At 40.7% G+C, this 13,416-nt stretch overlaps 1 protein-coding gene across 1 annotated transcript in view; it reads left to right on the top strand.

The window, feature by feature from the left end:
* The window catches only part of rspo2 (R-spondin 2), a 56,423-nt gene extending 50,774 nt beyond the window's left edge, over nt 1–5,649 (top strand). Inside the window, exon 6 of the mRNA XM_071470321.1 lies at nt 5,379–5,649. Within this exon, the coding sequence (XP_071326422.1) occupies nt 5,379–5,494 (116 nt within the window). The 3' untranslated portion in view covers nt 5,495–5,649. The remainder of the gene's footprint in view (nt 1–5,378) is intronic.
* The last annotated feature ends 7,767 nt before the right edge of the window (nt 5,650–13,416 follow it).

The following is a 13,416-nucleotide window of genomic DNA, read 5'->3' as shown; positions in this document are numbered from 1 at the left end:
GGAATACGACACTGTTTCATGACGCAGACTTTCTTTCATGTAAACTTATACATATTCTTGAGTTTGGTCCCCTTTTCCAAAACAAAGATATTAGCTTTGACACAGATGATGGGAGCTTTGGCTTTGGCTTCCTTCCCCCTGGATATGGATTTGACTGATTATCTTTCAGTGCATCAGTTGGACAAGTAGTCATATTGCCGTTCCGCAAGGAGATATTATTCTGGAGTGCAAGCCTAATAATATGATACGTATAATAGCGCTTAACTCTTAGTTGGATCTTCACCATGCAGTCGGCTCAATTATTGCTGAGAGCCTCAAATAGCATCGCAGGGACATGGAGAGGAAAGGGAGAAGGAGAATGATGGGGAAGAAAAAGAAAAAGCGGTGGATCCCGGCTGGCTTTGAGAGGTTATTGAGGACCGTCCACCACAGTGCGTGCAGAGGAGTTTAATATTTCTTTGCTCTCTGGTTTGGCAGCTGAAAAGATTGGAAATGACACTAAGTGTTTCTCAAGCTCACATAGGTGATATAGAAGCTCACACTCACTGACGCACAGGCACAAAGAGCACGTATATCATTCACACGTGCATGCGCGCGCACACAGACGGATACATAAAAGAAAGGTCATTTTTGACAGCGGTAAACAACCACCCCACCGCAGACTCTGCTTCTGATTCAGACATACAAAACATTTTGATTGGCTCTTGAGATTTTTTTTTTTGTTTGTTTGTTTGATTTACTTTTAATTTCAGACGTCAAGCTGGCAGAGGAAGATTGTATCTATGACGGAAAACTAAACATTGGTGAAATTATGGTTTGCTATAGTGATAGTAAACGCAGCCAGAACGGAAAGAAAAGTATAAAGAAGGATTATAATTTTCTGATAAAAGCCATACTCTTTTGATTTGATCCATACTGTGCCAGTTACTACGTAAAGCAAAGACAGAAAAATGATTTGAAACTTACTGTGCCTTCCAAGACAAAATTATCTTTACATGCTCGAAGATTTATGAATTTGTTCTTGGTTTTGAAAGCAATTGAGATGACTTAATCATTTCTTTCCAGGCAAATTAAACTGTTTCCTCTGTGAACCCTGGTAATCAGCTTAAGTGATTACATTGGTCGTAAATATGAGATGATGAAAGCTCAGTGTTTAGAGTGTATACTGCCCTGAGGAAAGGCTAAATGGGAGTTACTGGGTAGATATGATAGACCATCTCAATGGGACTATATCAGATGCTGGGGGAAGGGGCTTATGTGGGGATTGGTTGCCCTCTAGCTGTCAGCATTGAGACTGGGTTATGAAATATGGTCCAACATTGTTGAGAGATGAGTGTATGAAATGCCATCAGCTTGTTTGGGGATTTCGAGCTGAAGGTGGAAACACAATAAAAACAATAATACTGGTACAGTACTGAGAGGTCTAATTCAGCTAAATTAATTCTGCTGAAAAAACTAGTGGATCATTAAAATCTGAACCTGTCAGTAACTACTTAAAAAACAATACAAATCTTCCAGGATGGGTAAAAGCCTGTGGGGTAAGCTTTCTGACTAGCAGAGCAAGAGTATGGACTGGAACTGTCAGTCCAGGATATTGTACAGTATCTTTACAATATCCAGAAACTGGTAATTTATAAGGGTACAATTTAAAAGTGATGACTGGAAAGTATCTGGGATCAGCATAGTATACTTGGTTCCTGCTATAAAGACTTTGTTTTGTATATTCCATATGTAGCATGATAATTTCACTTGTGCAGTGTCTTGACAGCTGTTATCAACTTACAGCAAAAGACACAAGGAACAAAAAAAAAAAAAAAAAAATCTTGGAAGCAAAACTGCAGTCAGAGAGCAGTGCAGAGGGAGTGGAGCCGAGAAAAAGTTTTTTTTTTTACAGATTTAAAAAGTTGTAATGCTATAAGATTTTCATTTAAGCTGATAATTTGACCTCTCAAGATCACTGCCATAGAACCTATATAATATCCAAAAGAAAAAGATTCTGCACTCAGTCTTTATTCTTTATTAGGCCAAAATGTAGTAGATCACCAAAAAAATTAGTTCAAGCTTTTATTCCCCAGTCTATCTAGTTTGTTAATTTGATACAGGCCATAGCTCAAATGGATGTTTTTCTATTGGTGTCTGTCCATCTGTCTACTATGAATGTGTGTGCAATTATTTATTATTATTATTATTATTATTATTATTATTATTATTACTACAATGTGTGATTTAAAGGTGGTGTAACCACACTAAAACATAAATCCCACTAAAATCTAAAGCTGAGACGACAGCTGCTGAGATCTGGTATCTGAGATAGTTTAAATTTTAGCTAAGGTTAGCCAAGGCTAGTTAGCGTTTACTTGACATAGCTTCAGCATTGTAGCTGTAATGTTGATGGTCTGTGTGGGAGACTGTAGGGGAGTCCAGAGATTACTAAATCCAAGGACTATTTTAATAAAAATCATACATATTTATTTGTATATTTATTTTGTAAAAAGTCTAATTCACATCTTAACTCAATTTTGATGAAATGTTGTAGTAGTATTTTTATTGCAGTTAAAGTTTGTAGGGCAGACATGTCCAAGTCTTTTTCCTGTTACTCCCTTGCCCCCTTCACATGTGTTATAGTCTGTTATTATTAAAGCAAGGCAACCATGTTAGATAAAAGGACGAAGTGATATGACTGGCCCAAATTTAATTACAAAGCTTTAAAAAAGCTTGTATCAGTGTAAAATGATTAATCAGTGAACCTATACAATCTATTTGTTTTATACCTGTTGACCTCAGTAGCTCAGTCTGCTTGTTCAGCTGCTGAATTTGTTTCTTTCCTGCAGTTCTGTGCATATGTGTCTGTGTGTGTTTTGAGCGCTGTTACAGAGAGTGTAAAACTCTTTGGATTACAGATCTCCTGCCCAGTCCTGAACTAGCCAGGAAAACTACTTTTTAACTTAACTCTCACATATTTATTTGTGTTTCAAGCAATTGCTGTAAATGCAGGCCTTTTCAGTTTAAATGCAGCCTTGCGTCCAAGGAATGGCCCATGAGGGTTTTGCCCGTTACAGAGGGAGTTTAATGCTGCACAATGTACTTTATTGCCGTCAAATGTAATTCATCTTGAGTTGATTGCTCTGAAAGCCATGTTTATCAGGCACCTAGCAACACTGTTTTGAATGAAAATTACCTCTTTAAAGAGCAATTAGGAAACAAACCTATAGGCCAAATGCCTTTCAGCTCTAGATTTACTTTAACAAACATTATCGTACCATAAGTCACGCAAAGAATCTGAAAGGGCATCAGCTAAACAAGTATACAAAGTCCTCTGGTAATATTTTTCAATTGAAGGGCGTGAGAGTTTGATGGAAGTGATGTGAAAGTTGTTTTCAAGGGGTGAGCTTGACTCGGAGCTGTGTGCGAGAAGCTTTATTACCATGGCTCAGATTGGCAACGTGACTCAAAATAACAAGATTAAATTAATTGCAGGAAATAGTTCTGAGATGGTTTGATGTTTGCATGCATCTGTATTATTCATTGGGAGACCTTATTAGCAGAGCAATATCTTGCTTTCTCATGCGTGTCGGCTTAAACGAGTGAATATTTTCAAATCTACCTCACAGTGTAGCCCTGAGAATAGGAAATAGGTCTTTTGTAGGGGTGCTTAAAAGGCCACCGCAGTGCCAGCACTTATGAGAGGGCAATTAGAGATAATGCCACATTTTACACTGTTACCTATTTTTCGTGAGAGAAAAAGCTTGAACAAGTGCAGTAATAAGACCCAGAGCGAGGCAGCGAGGGCCTGCGTTCGAGACTTGTTTTTCTGTAGCACTTTCCTTTGCTTCCCCCTCAGCGAACCATAGCGTGGCTTGTTTCTTTGTGTTCTAGATCAGGATCCAGATAGCGTCTCATCATCCAAGCCTTACTCCACTTTTCCCTCCATTAGATTTTCTTTTCCCTTAAATTCCCTCACACTCACTCCCCCTTCGCACACATACATCTCGCACACACACCTCGTTATCTTATTTGTGGCCTTGGCAGCCAGATTGTTGCTTTGTGGTTCGGTAGCCAGAGTTTTCTCTGTCGCAGAGAGCCGTGGGTGCAGAACCTCCACCACACAAGCTTCCATGAGAGCAGGAAGTCAGTTCCCAGCATGCTTTGCCCATCGCAGTGAAACCTGGGATGTATTAACCTTGGGCTGGGGGGCCTTTCCAATTTGGAAAGAGAGTTATGCAACTTCCCATAGTTATCTCCCCTCGCTATTCCAGTGACAGTGAAAAGTGTTGCTCTGAACAGACATTTGTTTAAAACTGAGGTTCAGTCCTGAGGGTTGGAGCAAACAAAGCCCTGATATGTGATGTTCCCTGATACTGTATAGGGTTCATCTCTTTATGTAATGCAGCCTTTTTCATTGGCAAAGGTTACATAAGCTGTAATACACCACTATAAGGGCTTTTCAGATTCCTGATTCCAGTGCTCAAAGCACACTTCCAATCCAGCCAATTTTTTTTAAGAAACTCGCAGTTAGAATATGACTTTTTTCCAATCTTTCTATTCCATCACCTTTATCAAATTTAACTCTTGGCCAGTGTAATCAAATCCACGCTCAACCTTTAAACCATGAGTTCTGCAGCCCAAAATAAGCAGGTCGAGCTCATGAAATCCTTCCCACAACAGTCTGTTTGCATGACTGTTCTTTGACATACCCCTGTTTTACAGTAAAATCAATACAGTAGAGCTCACAGGTCATTAAGCTGTTGCTTCAAAAACAAACCACTGCACCTACCGATATGTTGCATCATCCCATTTGTGGTTGTTTAGGAAGCCATATTCTGAGCAGATGATCAGGAACAAACTTAACTGATTTTGAGTCCGACTGATTTATATTCAACTGTGAATGCTGTGATTAATACTGCAACACTGTCCCTTGTGCACTTAAAGCAAATATGCTTAGTCCAGCACCACACAGTTGCCAACACTCTCTTTATACCAGGTCAACAAGGTTTATGAGATGAAACAGTTTTTTTTTTTTTGTGAGAGACAGACCTGCATAAATCTCATCACAAGCAAAATACCTGAATAAATTTTTCCGATGGAGGCCTCAGAGCTTCTAGTCAGTCTCCCTGATAGGACTCATCAGTATTCTCAATCAGTAGAGCAGAGAATTTAATGGAAAACAACTTGGCTTACTTGTTGAGTGGTTGGCTCGTGATAATTACATGAAACACAAATTTGTGTAAGAATATTGTTTGCACATTTGCATAAAGACATTAAAACTATATTTTGACACTGTGCACCTCTACAATATTATAATATTCCCAAACTAATTTACAATTAATGGACTGATGAAAGGGGTAACCATTTTTCTCTTTTTCCCTCTTCACTCCCAGGTGGCTCAGGGAAGCACCGACCCAAAGAACCAAAGAAGAAGAACAAGCAAAGGCTGCGGTTTCGAGCCCAGAACCAGCACAGTGACCACTTGGCCTCTGCGCGCTCCAGCCAGTGAGGACTGAAACTACCCGTTGAACAAAGAACCAACGCAAAGCTGCTAGCCGCTGCTGCACCCATATTCTGACCAACGACTATCACGAATCCCACCACCTCCCCACCTGCCTCCCAGCCCTCCCTCCCACCTCCCCTGCTGCACACCAGGACACGGCCATGACTCATAAATCTGTCACTACAAAAATATATGTCTAACGTAGGATATCAGTATCAACACACTAAACACATGCTTCATGTCTCTGCCTCCCGCTGCTTCTCCCCCTGCTGCAGTGACCAGCCAAGTGACTCTGTTCCCCCAGCCCCAACCCTTGCCTTGCCTTGTGGACCTACACAGTTGACATTACTGAACTCATTTCCCATCATTAACAATGTCATTAACCATCCAGGGTGATGGAAAATGGACAGGCAACCAGAGACTGTGGAGACGGGAGAGCCAGATGGAGGGAGGTGGATAAGAGAGGTAGTGAGGGAAGCTAAACTGCTCACAGAAAGCGGGGGGGGGGGGGGGGGGGGGGGATTGAACCAGGGAGGATGAACAAAAGATGGAGGATGAAGAGGCGGAAGAGATTCGGCTGAAGCAAATGATGCTAATGGACAAGAAAATGGCATCGTGAACTGAAAGAGACTGTTTATTGTTCCTATATTTATGTCAAAGCTACCCTCACCTTCCCTCTAAATGGAGATGGAGTGTTCCCATGTGTGGCCTTTATGTTATGTACATTTTTGAGAGTAATATTAAAGAAATTACCATGCATAGTTGCAAAGTATTTTATTCTCAGCACAAACTGTTTACGTTCAGACCGCTTTATGCTCTAACTGTATAGTGTGGATAAAAAAAAGAAGAAATTTAGTTGTTCGACTAGCATGGCAACAGACTCATGTACATAGTTTATCTAATTATGAAAGCTTATTACTGTATTTTCAGTATTGACCTGTTCACCATTCTAAATGTTTTAGAGATAAAAAGGTTGTAATACCGAGCTACAGATTAAAATGATTAAAAACAAATAATAAACATAGCCGCCACATAGCTATTTCATTTATATGGTATATATTTGATTTATTTATTAATTCTATTTTGTACTTTTTTTGTTCAGTGAGAATTTTGCCTCATACTGTTACTCTTATATGCTGAAATATTCTTTGAGTTCCTTATAACAGTGCATATCTTTAACATGTGGAAAAGGTTTCTGTCTGATGTCACGCAAAGTGTTGTATTATTCATTTGACCTCATCTACTGATTTCAATGTTTTAAAGAAGAAGAAGAAAAAAAGACAAATAAAACTATGCTTTGACATATTCTAGGTTTATTAATTAGGATCCAGCAAATGTATGGTCATAGGACTGCATATGTGTACATTGTGTTTTATTAAAATACACTTCATGTGACTGTACAATGAAGCCTTCATTATTGTCTATGATTATAATATATGTGGCTTATATCTGAAACTGCTGTTTCCTTGTCTCACTCAGTGTACAATTATGTGATTTCGAAAACATTTGTGAAATCCATCATGTCGCACTGCATGACACAAGTTCTACCTCCAGCCAAAGGATTGGATATGGTCGATTGGGCCTTAACTGCATGACGGCACTGTTAAGGGTTTGCAGTTCAATATGACGTAGCCTCATGAATGCTACAAAACCAGCGCATGTCGTTGGTGGCTCATTCATTTCCACCATCATACTGTAATGCCCTAACAACATGTATTTGGCGGTGGCACTTGTCTTTCATCACGCACACGCATTTGATCACCTCTTTATGTGATGCACGTCGTACTTATTCACTTTTATGGTCATCAAAACATCAAAAAAAACACTTATAAAAGTCTTATATGGGCAAAGAGAAAATGTTTTAATGCAAGTCACGGCTAATTTAGCCCAAGATCCACACTGTATAATTATTGTCCCAAAGGAGAAAAAAATCCAAATCTGCCAGACAGCTCATGGATGCACGGTAACAGATGAATCACATTGTGTCACATATATATCATCGTGGGAGACACAGACCGCAGTCTTCCTGCTCTGGTTAACCCCCTCGAAATCACACATGATATTTCCATAGGGAGGCTGTCCGTGTTGAAATATCCTACTTTTTATGTGCTCCATGTCTACCTTGAGGCCTAATACACAGCAGTTTTGAGTGCCTGAACATCTTTCACAGGTGTTCAAAGCAGCACGGTATATTTTACACAGGAGGCTATTCATTTTCACAGCTTAACACTTCCACAGTGACATTTGTTCTGTGGACACCCAGACCTGACAAAATGTGGTAAAAAGTTTTCAGACAAGTCAAAAAAAAAAAAAACTGAATTCATTATAAATGAATTATACAAAGCTACTGACAGTAAAGCTAACTTTCATCATTAAACCTCGTCAGCTAGTGCAGGCCACATTAATTGTCCTTCACTGTATAAATTCTTTTAACAGTAGCTAAAGCTTCTGACCACAGTTTGTCAGCTTTGGGGCTCCATATTCCACTACATACAAACATATTCTGCTACATACAAACATAATCTGCAACATATACACATATTCCATTACATATAAACATAATCCATAACATATACACATATTCCATTACATATATACATATTGTGCTACATATAAACCTAGACTGCAATATATAGTGTCCATATTCCAGCATATATGAAACTATTCTTCCAAAATAGTAAAAAAAAGTCCTCATTGCATAAAATTGCAGTGTTTAAAAGTAATTAAATTTACTCAAATACTGTACACACACAATTGTGAGGCACTTATACTTGAGTATTTCAATTTTATGCTACTTTATACTATACTTTATATAAATATTCAACTCTATGATATAGTCATAGTCATTGTCATACTGTATTTTTTACTACTACTTTTACAACATTTATCTGATAGATGTAGTTAGTCACTTTTCAAATTACAGTTAGTGATAAAATTATCCAATATTTCACAAAAAGTAAAGATTAGAGAAAGATTTTTTTGAAATGACTACAAATTTGTGTAGCAGAACTCTGATGTTTTTCTTTCCTAACCCACTAATTATCTCATGACCCCTGAAATTTATCATGTGACTCTTCAGGAGGACACACGCCCTAGGTTGGGAACCACTGAACTGAACTACTAACTGTAGGTTTATAACTGTATATAAAACTGTAACTGTGCATGCAAGTTAAAATATTCACTTCATTAAAGGTTTTGAGAACTTCCCCCACCACTGTAAAATTTCACATTCTTCTCAAATAAACCTTAACATTGCACAGTTGAGGTCAATAAGCAGCTCCGTGTTGCCAGTCAGGTCCTCCAGTGAATGAAGCAAAGCAAAACTGACTGGTGCAGGGAATGAAATAAGGCGTAGATGTAGCAAGTTGTTTTTAAAGCCATCTGCTGCTGGTTACAAGTTAATGAACGATTCACAGATGTCATCCCCTGGGCCAGACTATCACTGCTCCAGACTGGGGGATTAAACCTAAAGGCTTACGGAGAGGAACTGCACTGAAGTGGATTCATTAAGCACAAGACCACCACTAAAGCACACATTACAGCATCTACAATGGAAAAAGAAAGAGATACAAAAAGAATTACATTGCAAATTTCGGATGAATGGCTCTGTTTATTTCCTCTTACCTTTTCCCTTTGACATCAACCCACTCGTTTTTTCTCTACTGCTGTGAGAACCAGGACACTGATGGTATTCTTAGTGTTGTTAAGAGGGTTAGCAGTCATCCACACATCAGAAGGAATGGTCCTCCCTGTGTAAACCACTTCTGTGTGTGTATGTGTGCATGCATGCCTCTGTGTGTGTATGTGTTTTAATGTTTGTGCTGCATGTGGTTAGGTGGCTGAGACTGAAGCTCCCTTTTAATCTGACAGAGAGCATTTTCATTAGTTCTGTTGGGTCCTATTATTAAAGCCTGCTTCAAAGGCACAACAAGTGAAACCACTAACAGGAAACGACCCAGTGGGCTCGAAACTGTATAGATCACTGATAGCAATCTGTGCTTTTGAAGCAGGTTGTTATGGCACATAAGTGCATCTATTGTGCACACTATACGTAGCTCATATGACAGTATAACGGATACGAGGAGGGGCTCGGGGACCTCTGTTCTACATTTATATACTGAAGCCTACTGTGAGTGTGCAGTTGTGGCACATGTGACACATTCGTTCCGACGCAGATGGCAGAAATGGAAGTTATGACATTGGTGGGGCAAATAAGATTGCCCGGGATAATAAATGTTGTAATAATTTGCTGTTTTTAATAACTGTATAATGAGCCATCGCTTGCCCTTTGAGTTGAGGGAAATCTGGAATCATTAATCCTCATATGGGTTAGCCATGGTGTTTGGCATGGGCCTAAACAGCAACGAGCAGGACCATAGTGGTGTCAAAGGACAAGCAAGTTCTTAATATTTTGAACAAGTTTGCCATATGTTAGCCATCATGGTGTGTACAAACCCGCTAAATGGCAGCATTGATGGGTGAGTTTTACAACTCAACTTGCTCCTAATTGCAACAATGCAATCCAAAGTCAACTCTAAATGCAGATTTTGGCTTCAATTGGAGTTGCTAGGTAACAAGTTAATCCTGAAAATAAATATGTTCTTCAATAAAAGCTAATTGTCTGTGACAGTTATTTGCTTTGCTGCAGAAATGAGAAAAAAAAAAAAAGCATCGGAGCTGTGCTGGAAGTACACGGCTGAAGCTGTGTGGAGGGAGGGCACAGTCATGAAGCCGCTCCACATCTGTCTCACCTGCTGGACAGGAAGAGGAAAAGATTCATGGACTTAATGTTCACCTTATGCAATATCACCATGCTGTGTTTGACTTTTTTTCACACTGGGACGACAAATGGGGGCATATTTATGAGTCACTGGCTGCGGTAGTGTTACTGTGATTAGGCTTCATAACAGCAGGTGCAGTGGGGATTTCTTTTTATCACCATTCATACATGGAACCAACAGGCATTTCTATACCAACCCAGTGTGGCGTGTCCTGTGGGTGCTGTAACTATTTTTCAGCTTATTTAACCCCACGTTCCTCTGGCTTTTTCTTAACATCCAAGCCATTGTCCCTTTTCACCTGAGGGGAATATAGGGAGCAGCTCTGTCCTTCCACTCAGGATGTGACACGCAACGGCTTTATGACCTGAACTGAATCATACTGCGCACCTTAAACACATTAATGGCTGGGCAAATATTTCCTCTTACTGGTGCTCTGAGAGCCATGGGCACAATCATTATATTGGGCTCAGGAGCCAGCTGTTGAGGACAAATCCACAAGGATTCCTATTTTCCCCCGCCTGACTCTCTGGCAGCCCTACTCCATTCATTCAATTTTTATATGTGCCTAGTAGCCGTGTTACTACCGGTTTCAAGGGAGAATTAATCAAAAACAGGTCTTATTAAAGTATATTAAGACCAGTTGAATTGGATATAATATGCTCAGTAGGGGCCCAGAAGGGTTGTATCTGAGCCATAGCTGACACTTGTGGCTTTTAGGAGAGAGGATATGTTATTCTGTTGTGGCACTGCACTGCTTCCGGCAGTGGAGGGGGGGGTTATTCACTTGAGTGAAGCGTTGCATTGTGGGTAAGCAGATTTTAAGTGGGTACGAGTACAGCAGGGGGTAAAGGAGGGTCTCATTGTCCAGGAATGTTTATCTTCCCCCCGGCCTTCATTCAGGACCGGATTATGCAGTGCCATGCTTCAGAAGCAACCTTTGCCTCCAAGTGGAGGGTCTGCGGAGGAAATATTCATTCATACACATACACATGTACAAACAGGCATTATCCTGCTAATAAGAGGCCAGGGTGATTGCTCCCCCAAGGCGCGGCGAGGAGGTGGATGTGGAGCCATGCAGCGAGGTGTTGTACCTCAGTCTCGCTCGCTGGGCTGGGCTCTCTGGGAAGACTGGAGCCAGTGATGCTCCCAGTGAGAGCAACGCAGTCATCATCCCTTAGCACAGCAGATTTTATTGGGCAGTGTGTGGGTTGTAGAAACGTGTTTAATCAACTCAGCTGTAGGGGAGGTCTTGACCTCATGACAGTGGTTCCCAGCCTTGATTGTGTGTGTGTGTGTGTGTGTGTGTGTGTGTGTATGTGTGTGTGTGTGTGTGTGAATGGCTCCCAGCCTTTGCTGTGGAGTGTGACCTGCGGTGGAGCCTCTGGTTCACACTCTGTGCTCTGCTGTTGCTGGTTTTAGTGATTAACTGTAGAAAGTGATGACTAATCTGTCGGTTAAAAGTCTTAAACAATTGCAGTCAAATGAGATATTACGGCCAATATTGTATGTAATGTGGCCCTCTGGATCCAATCAAGAGGAACAGCTGTTTGATATCCATTTAAAAAAGTATTACTCACAATACATCCTGCACTGTAGAGAGATGAGCCTGTAAAATGTTTTGTACTCTGCCAACCATAGAATAAGTAATAGAAGTATCATAAAATGATCTAATTATGTGCATTTAACAATATAGTTATTTTCACAATAAAAGTCCAATTCCATCTTCAGTTTAGCCATGCTAGCAGCGTGGCAGTCTGCTGGTGTGTTGGTCAGTGACCACTTTAGTTTGCCATGAAATTTTGTGCAGACATTCGTGATGCTCAGAAGATGAAGCCTACAGTCTTTGGTGATCCCCTGACTTTTCCTCTAGCACCACAACAAAATTGACATTTGGAGTTTTAGTGATTGGTGTCAAAGAGTCCGATTTTTGACAAAATATCTGCAAAACTAATGACATTCATATCAGCAGTTTAGTGCTAATCAGCCTCTGTGTTAGCCAGTCCAGAGTGTCTACTAATCAAATGACCAACATCCTCTGGATTTCTCTGCTTACCACCCAAACACTTTAGATGGTACACTTTAAAAATGCCAGCTTGAGGATTTATGGAGTACACTGGAGTTCACCGATGAACAGGCCCCTAATTGCTGCCTGCATTGTGATTTGTGTGTGCATATGTGGGTATGAGTCAGATAAAATAAACCACATGGTGCATGTGAGAGAGAGAGAGAGAGAGAGAGAGAGAGTGTGTGTGTGTGTGTGTGTGTGTGTGTGTGTGTGTGTGTGTGGGTGTGTGTGTGAGGAAGCTGAACAGAACCCTCTGCTCTCATTTACTATCTCCTTGTGTGGTTTGGCAGCAGCTCTGTTGGTATGGGGGCGTACAACGGGCATCCGTCTGGGCGCGAGGCAGGCCTGGCACCACACTCAGCCCCCTGCAAGGCTGCATGAGGGTGGGATCAGAGCTGGAGTCCACCAGGCTCCAGACTGGTAGTCTGTGCATGTGTTAGTGCGAGTAAATGTGTCTTTCGGGGTGTACATACACCTCTGTGTGTGGGTGTGTGGGTAATTAAATCCAAATCACTCAGGCTCACACCACAGGTTCACCATTGTTCTGCTTGTCACTTGCATGACTTGCATATGTTGACCTCTCTGTATGTTGTTTCACTATTCCTAACTCTATCACAGAGTCCAGAGTCAGAGACTGTGTGTTCCCTAATCATTTCTTCACTGAATTAACACCAGACCATTTATATGTCCTTTGTGGTCATTATATTTGTGGGGTGCAATCCAGCCACGCTGAAAGCACAATATCATGCATACCACCATGGCCGGATGCTATACCTCCCTGCACTGTACCGGATAACGAGTGAAGCACAGCAGAGCTGAGCTGGGCCTGGTGAGCACTTGGACAGCGGACCACCCTTGGAAAATAAAATTGCCTCTCAAAGTGTTAGAGGCCAGTGGAGGATGTTACATCCTTAACATCCCAGTATGTGGGCCTGCATATGAGTTATGTGTTATTGAGTGCAATAATAGCAATTAAAGCGCAGCTGACAGTCCATCCACAGCACTTGGCACTCACCTTGATGATATTATATTTTATGGACATTAAAATTAAATGTGATAATGCACCATAGTGTATACAAATG

The sequence above is a fragment of the Trachinotus anak genome, unplaced genomic scaffold, assembly GCF_046630095.1.
Source record: "Trachinotus anak isolate AG129_WGS33_773 ecotype Australia unplaced genomic scaffold, CSIRO_AGI_Tana_v1 ptg000032l, whole genome shotgun sequence".
Taxonomy (NCBI): domain Eukaryota; kingdom Metazoa; phylum Chordata; class Actinopteri; order Carangiformes; family Carangidae; genus Trachinotus; species Trachinotus anak.
This window is presented reverse-complemented; position numbering and strand designations above follow the sequence as displayed.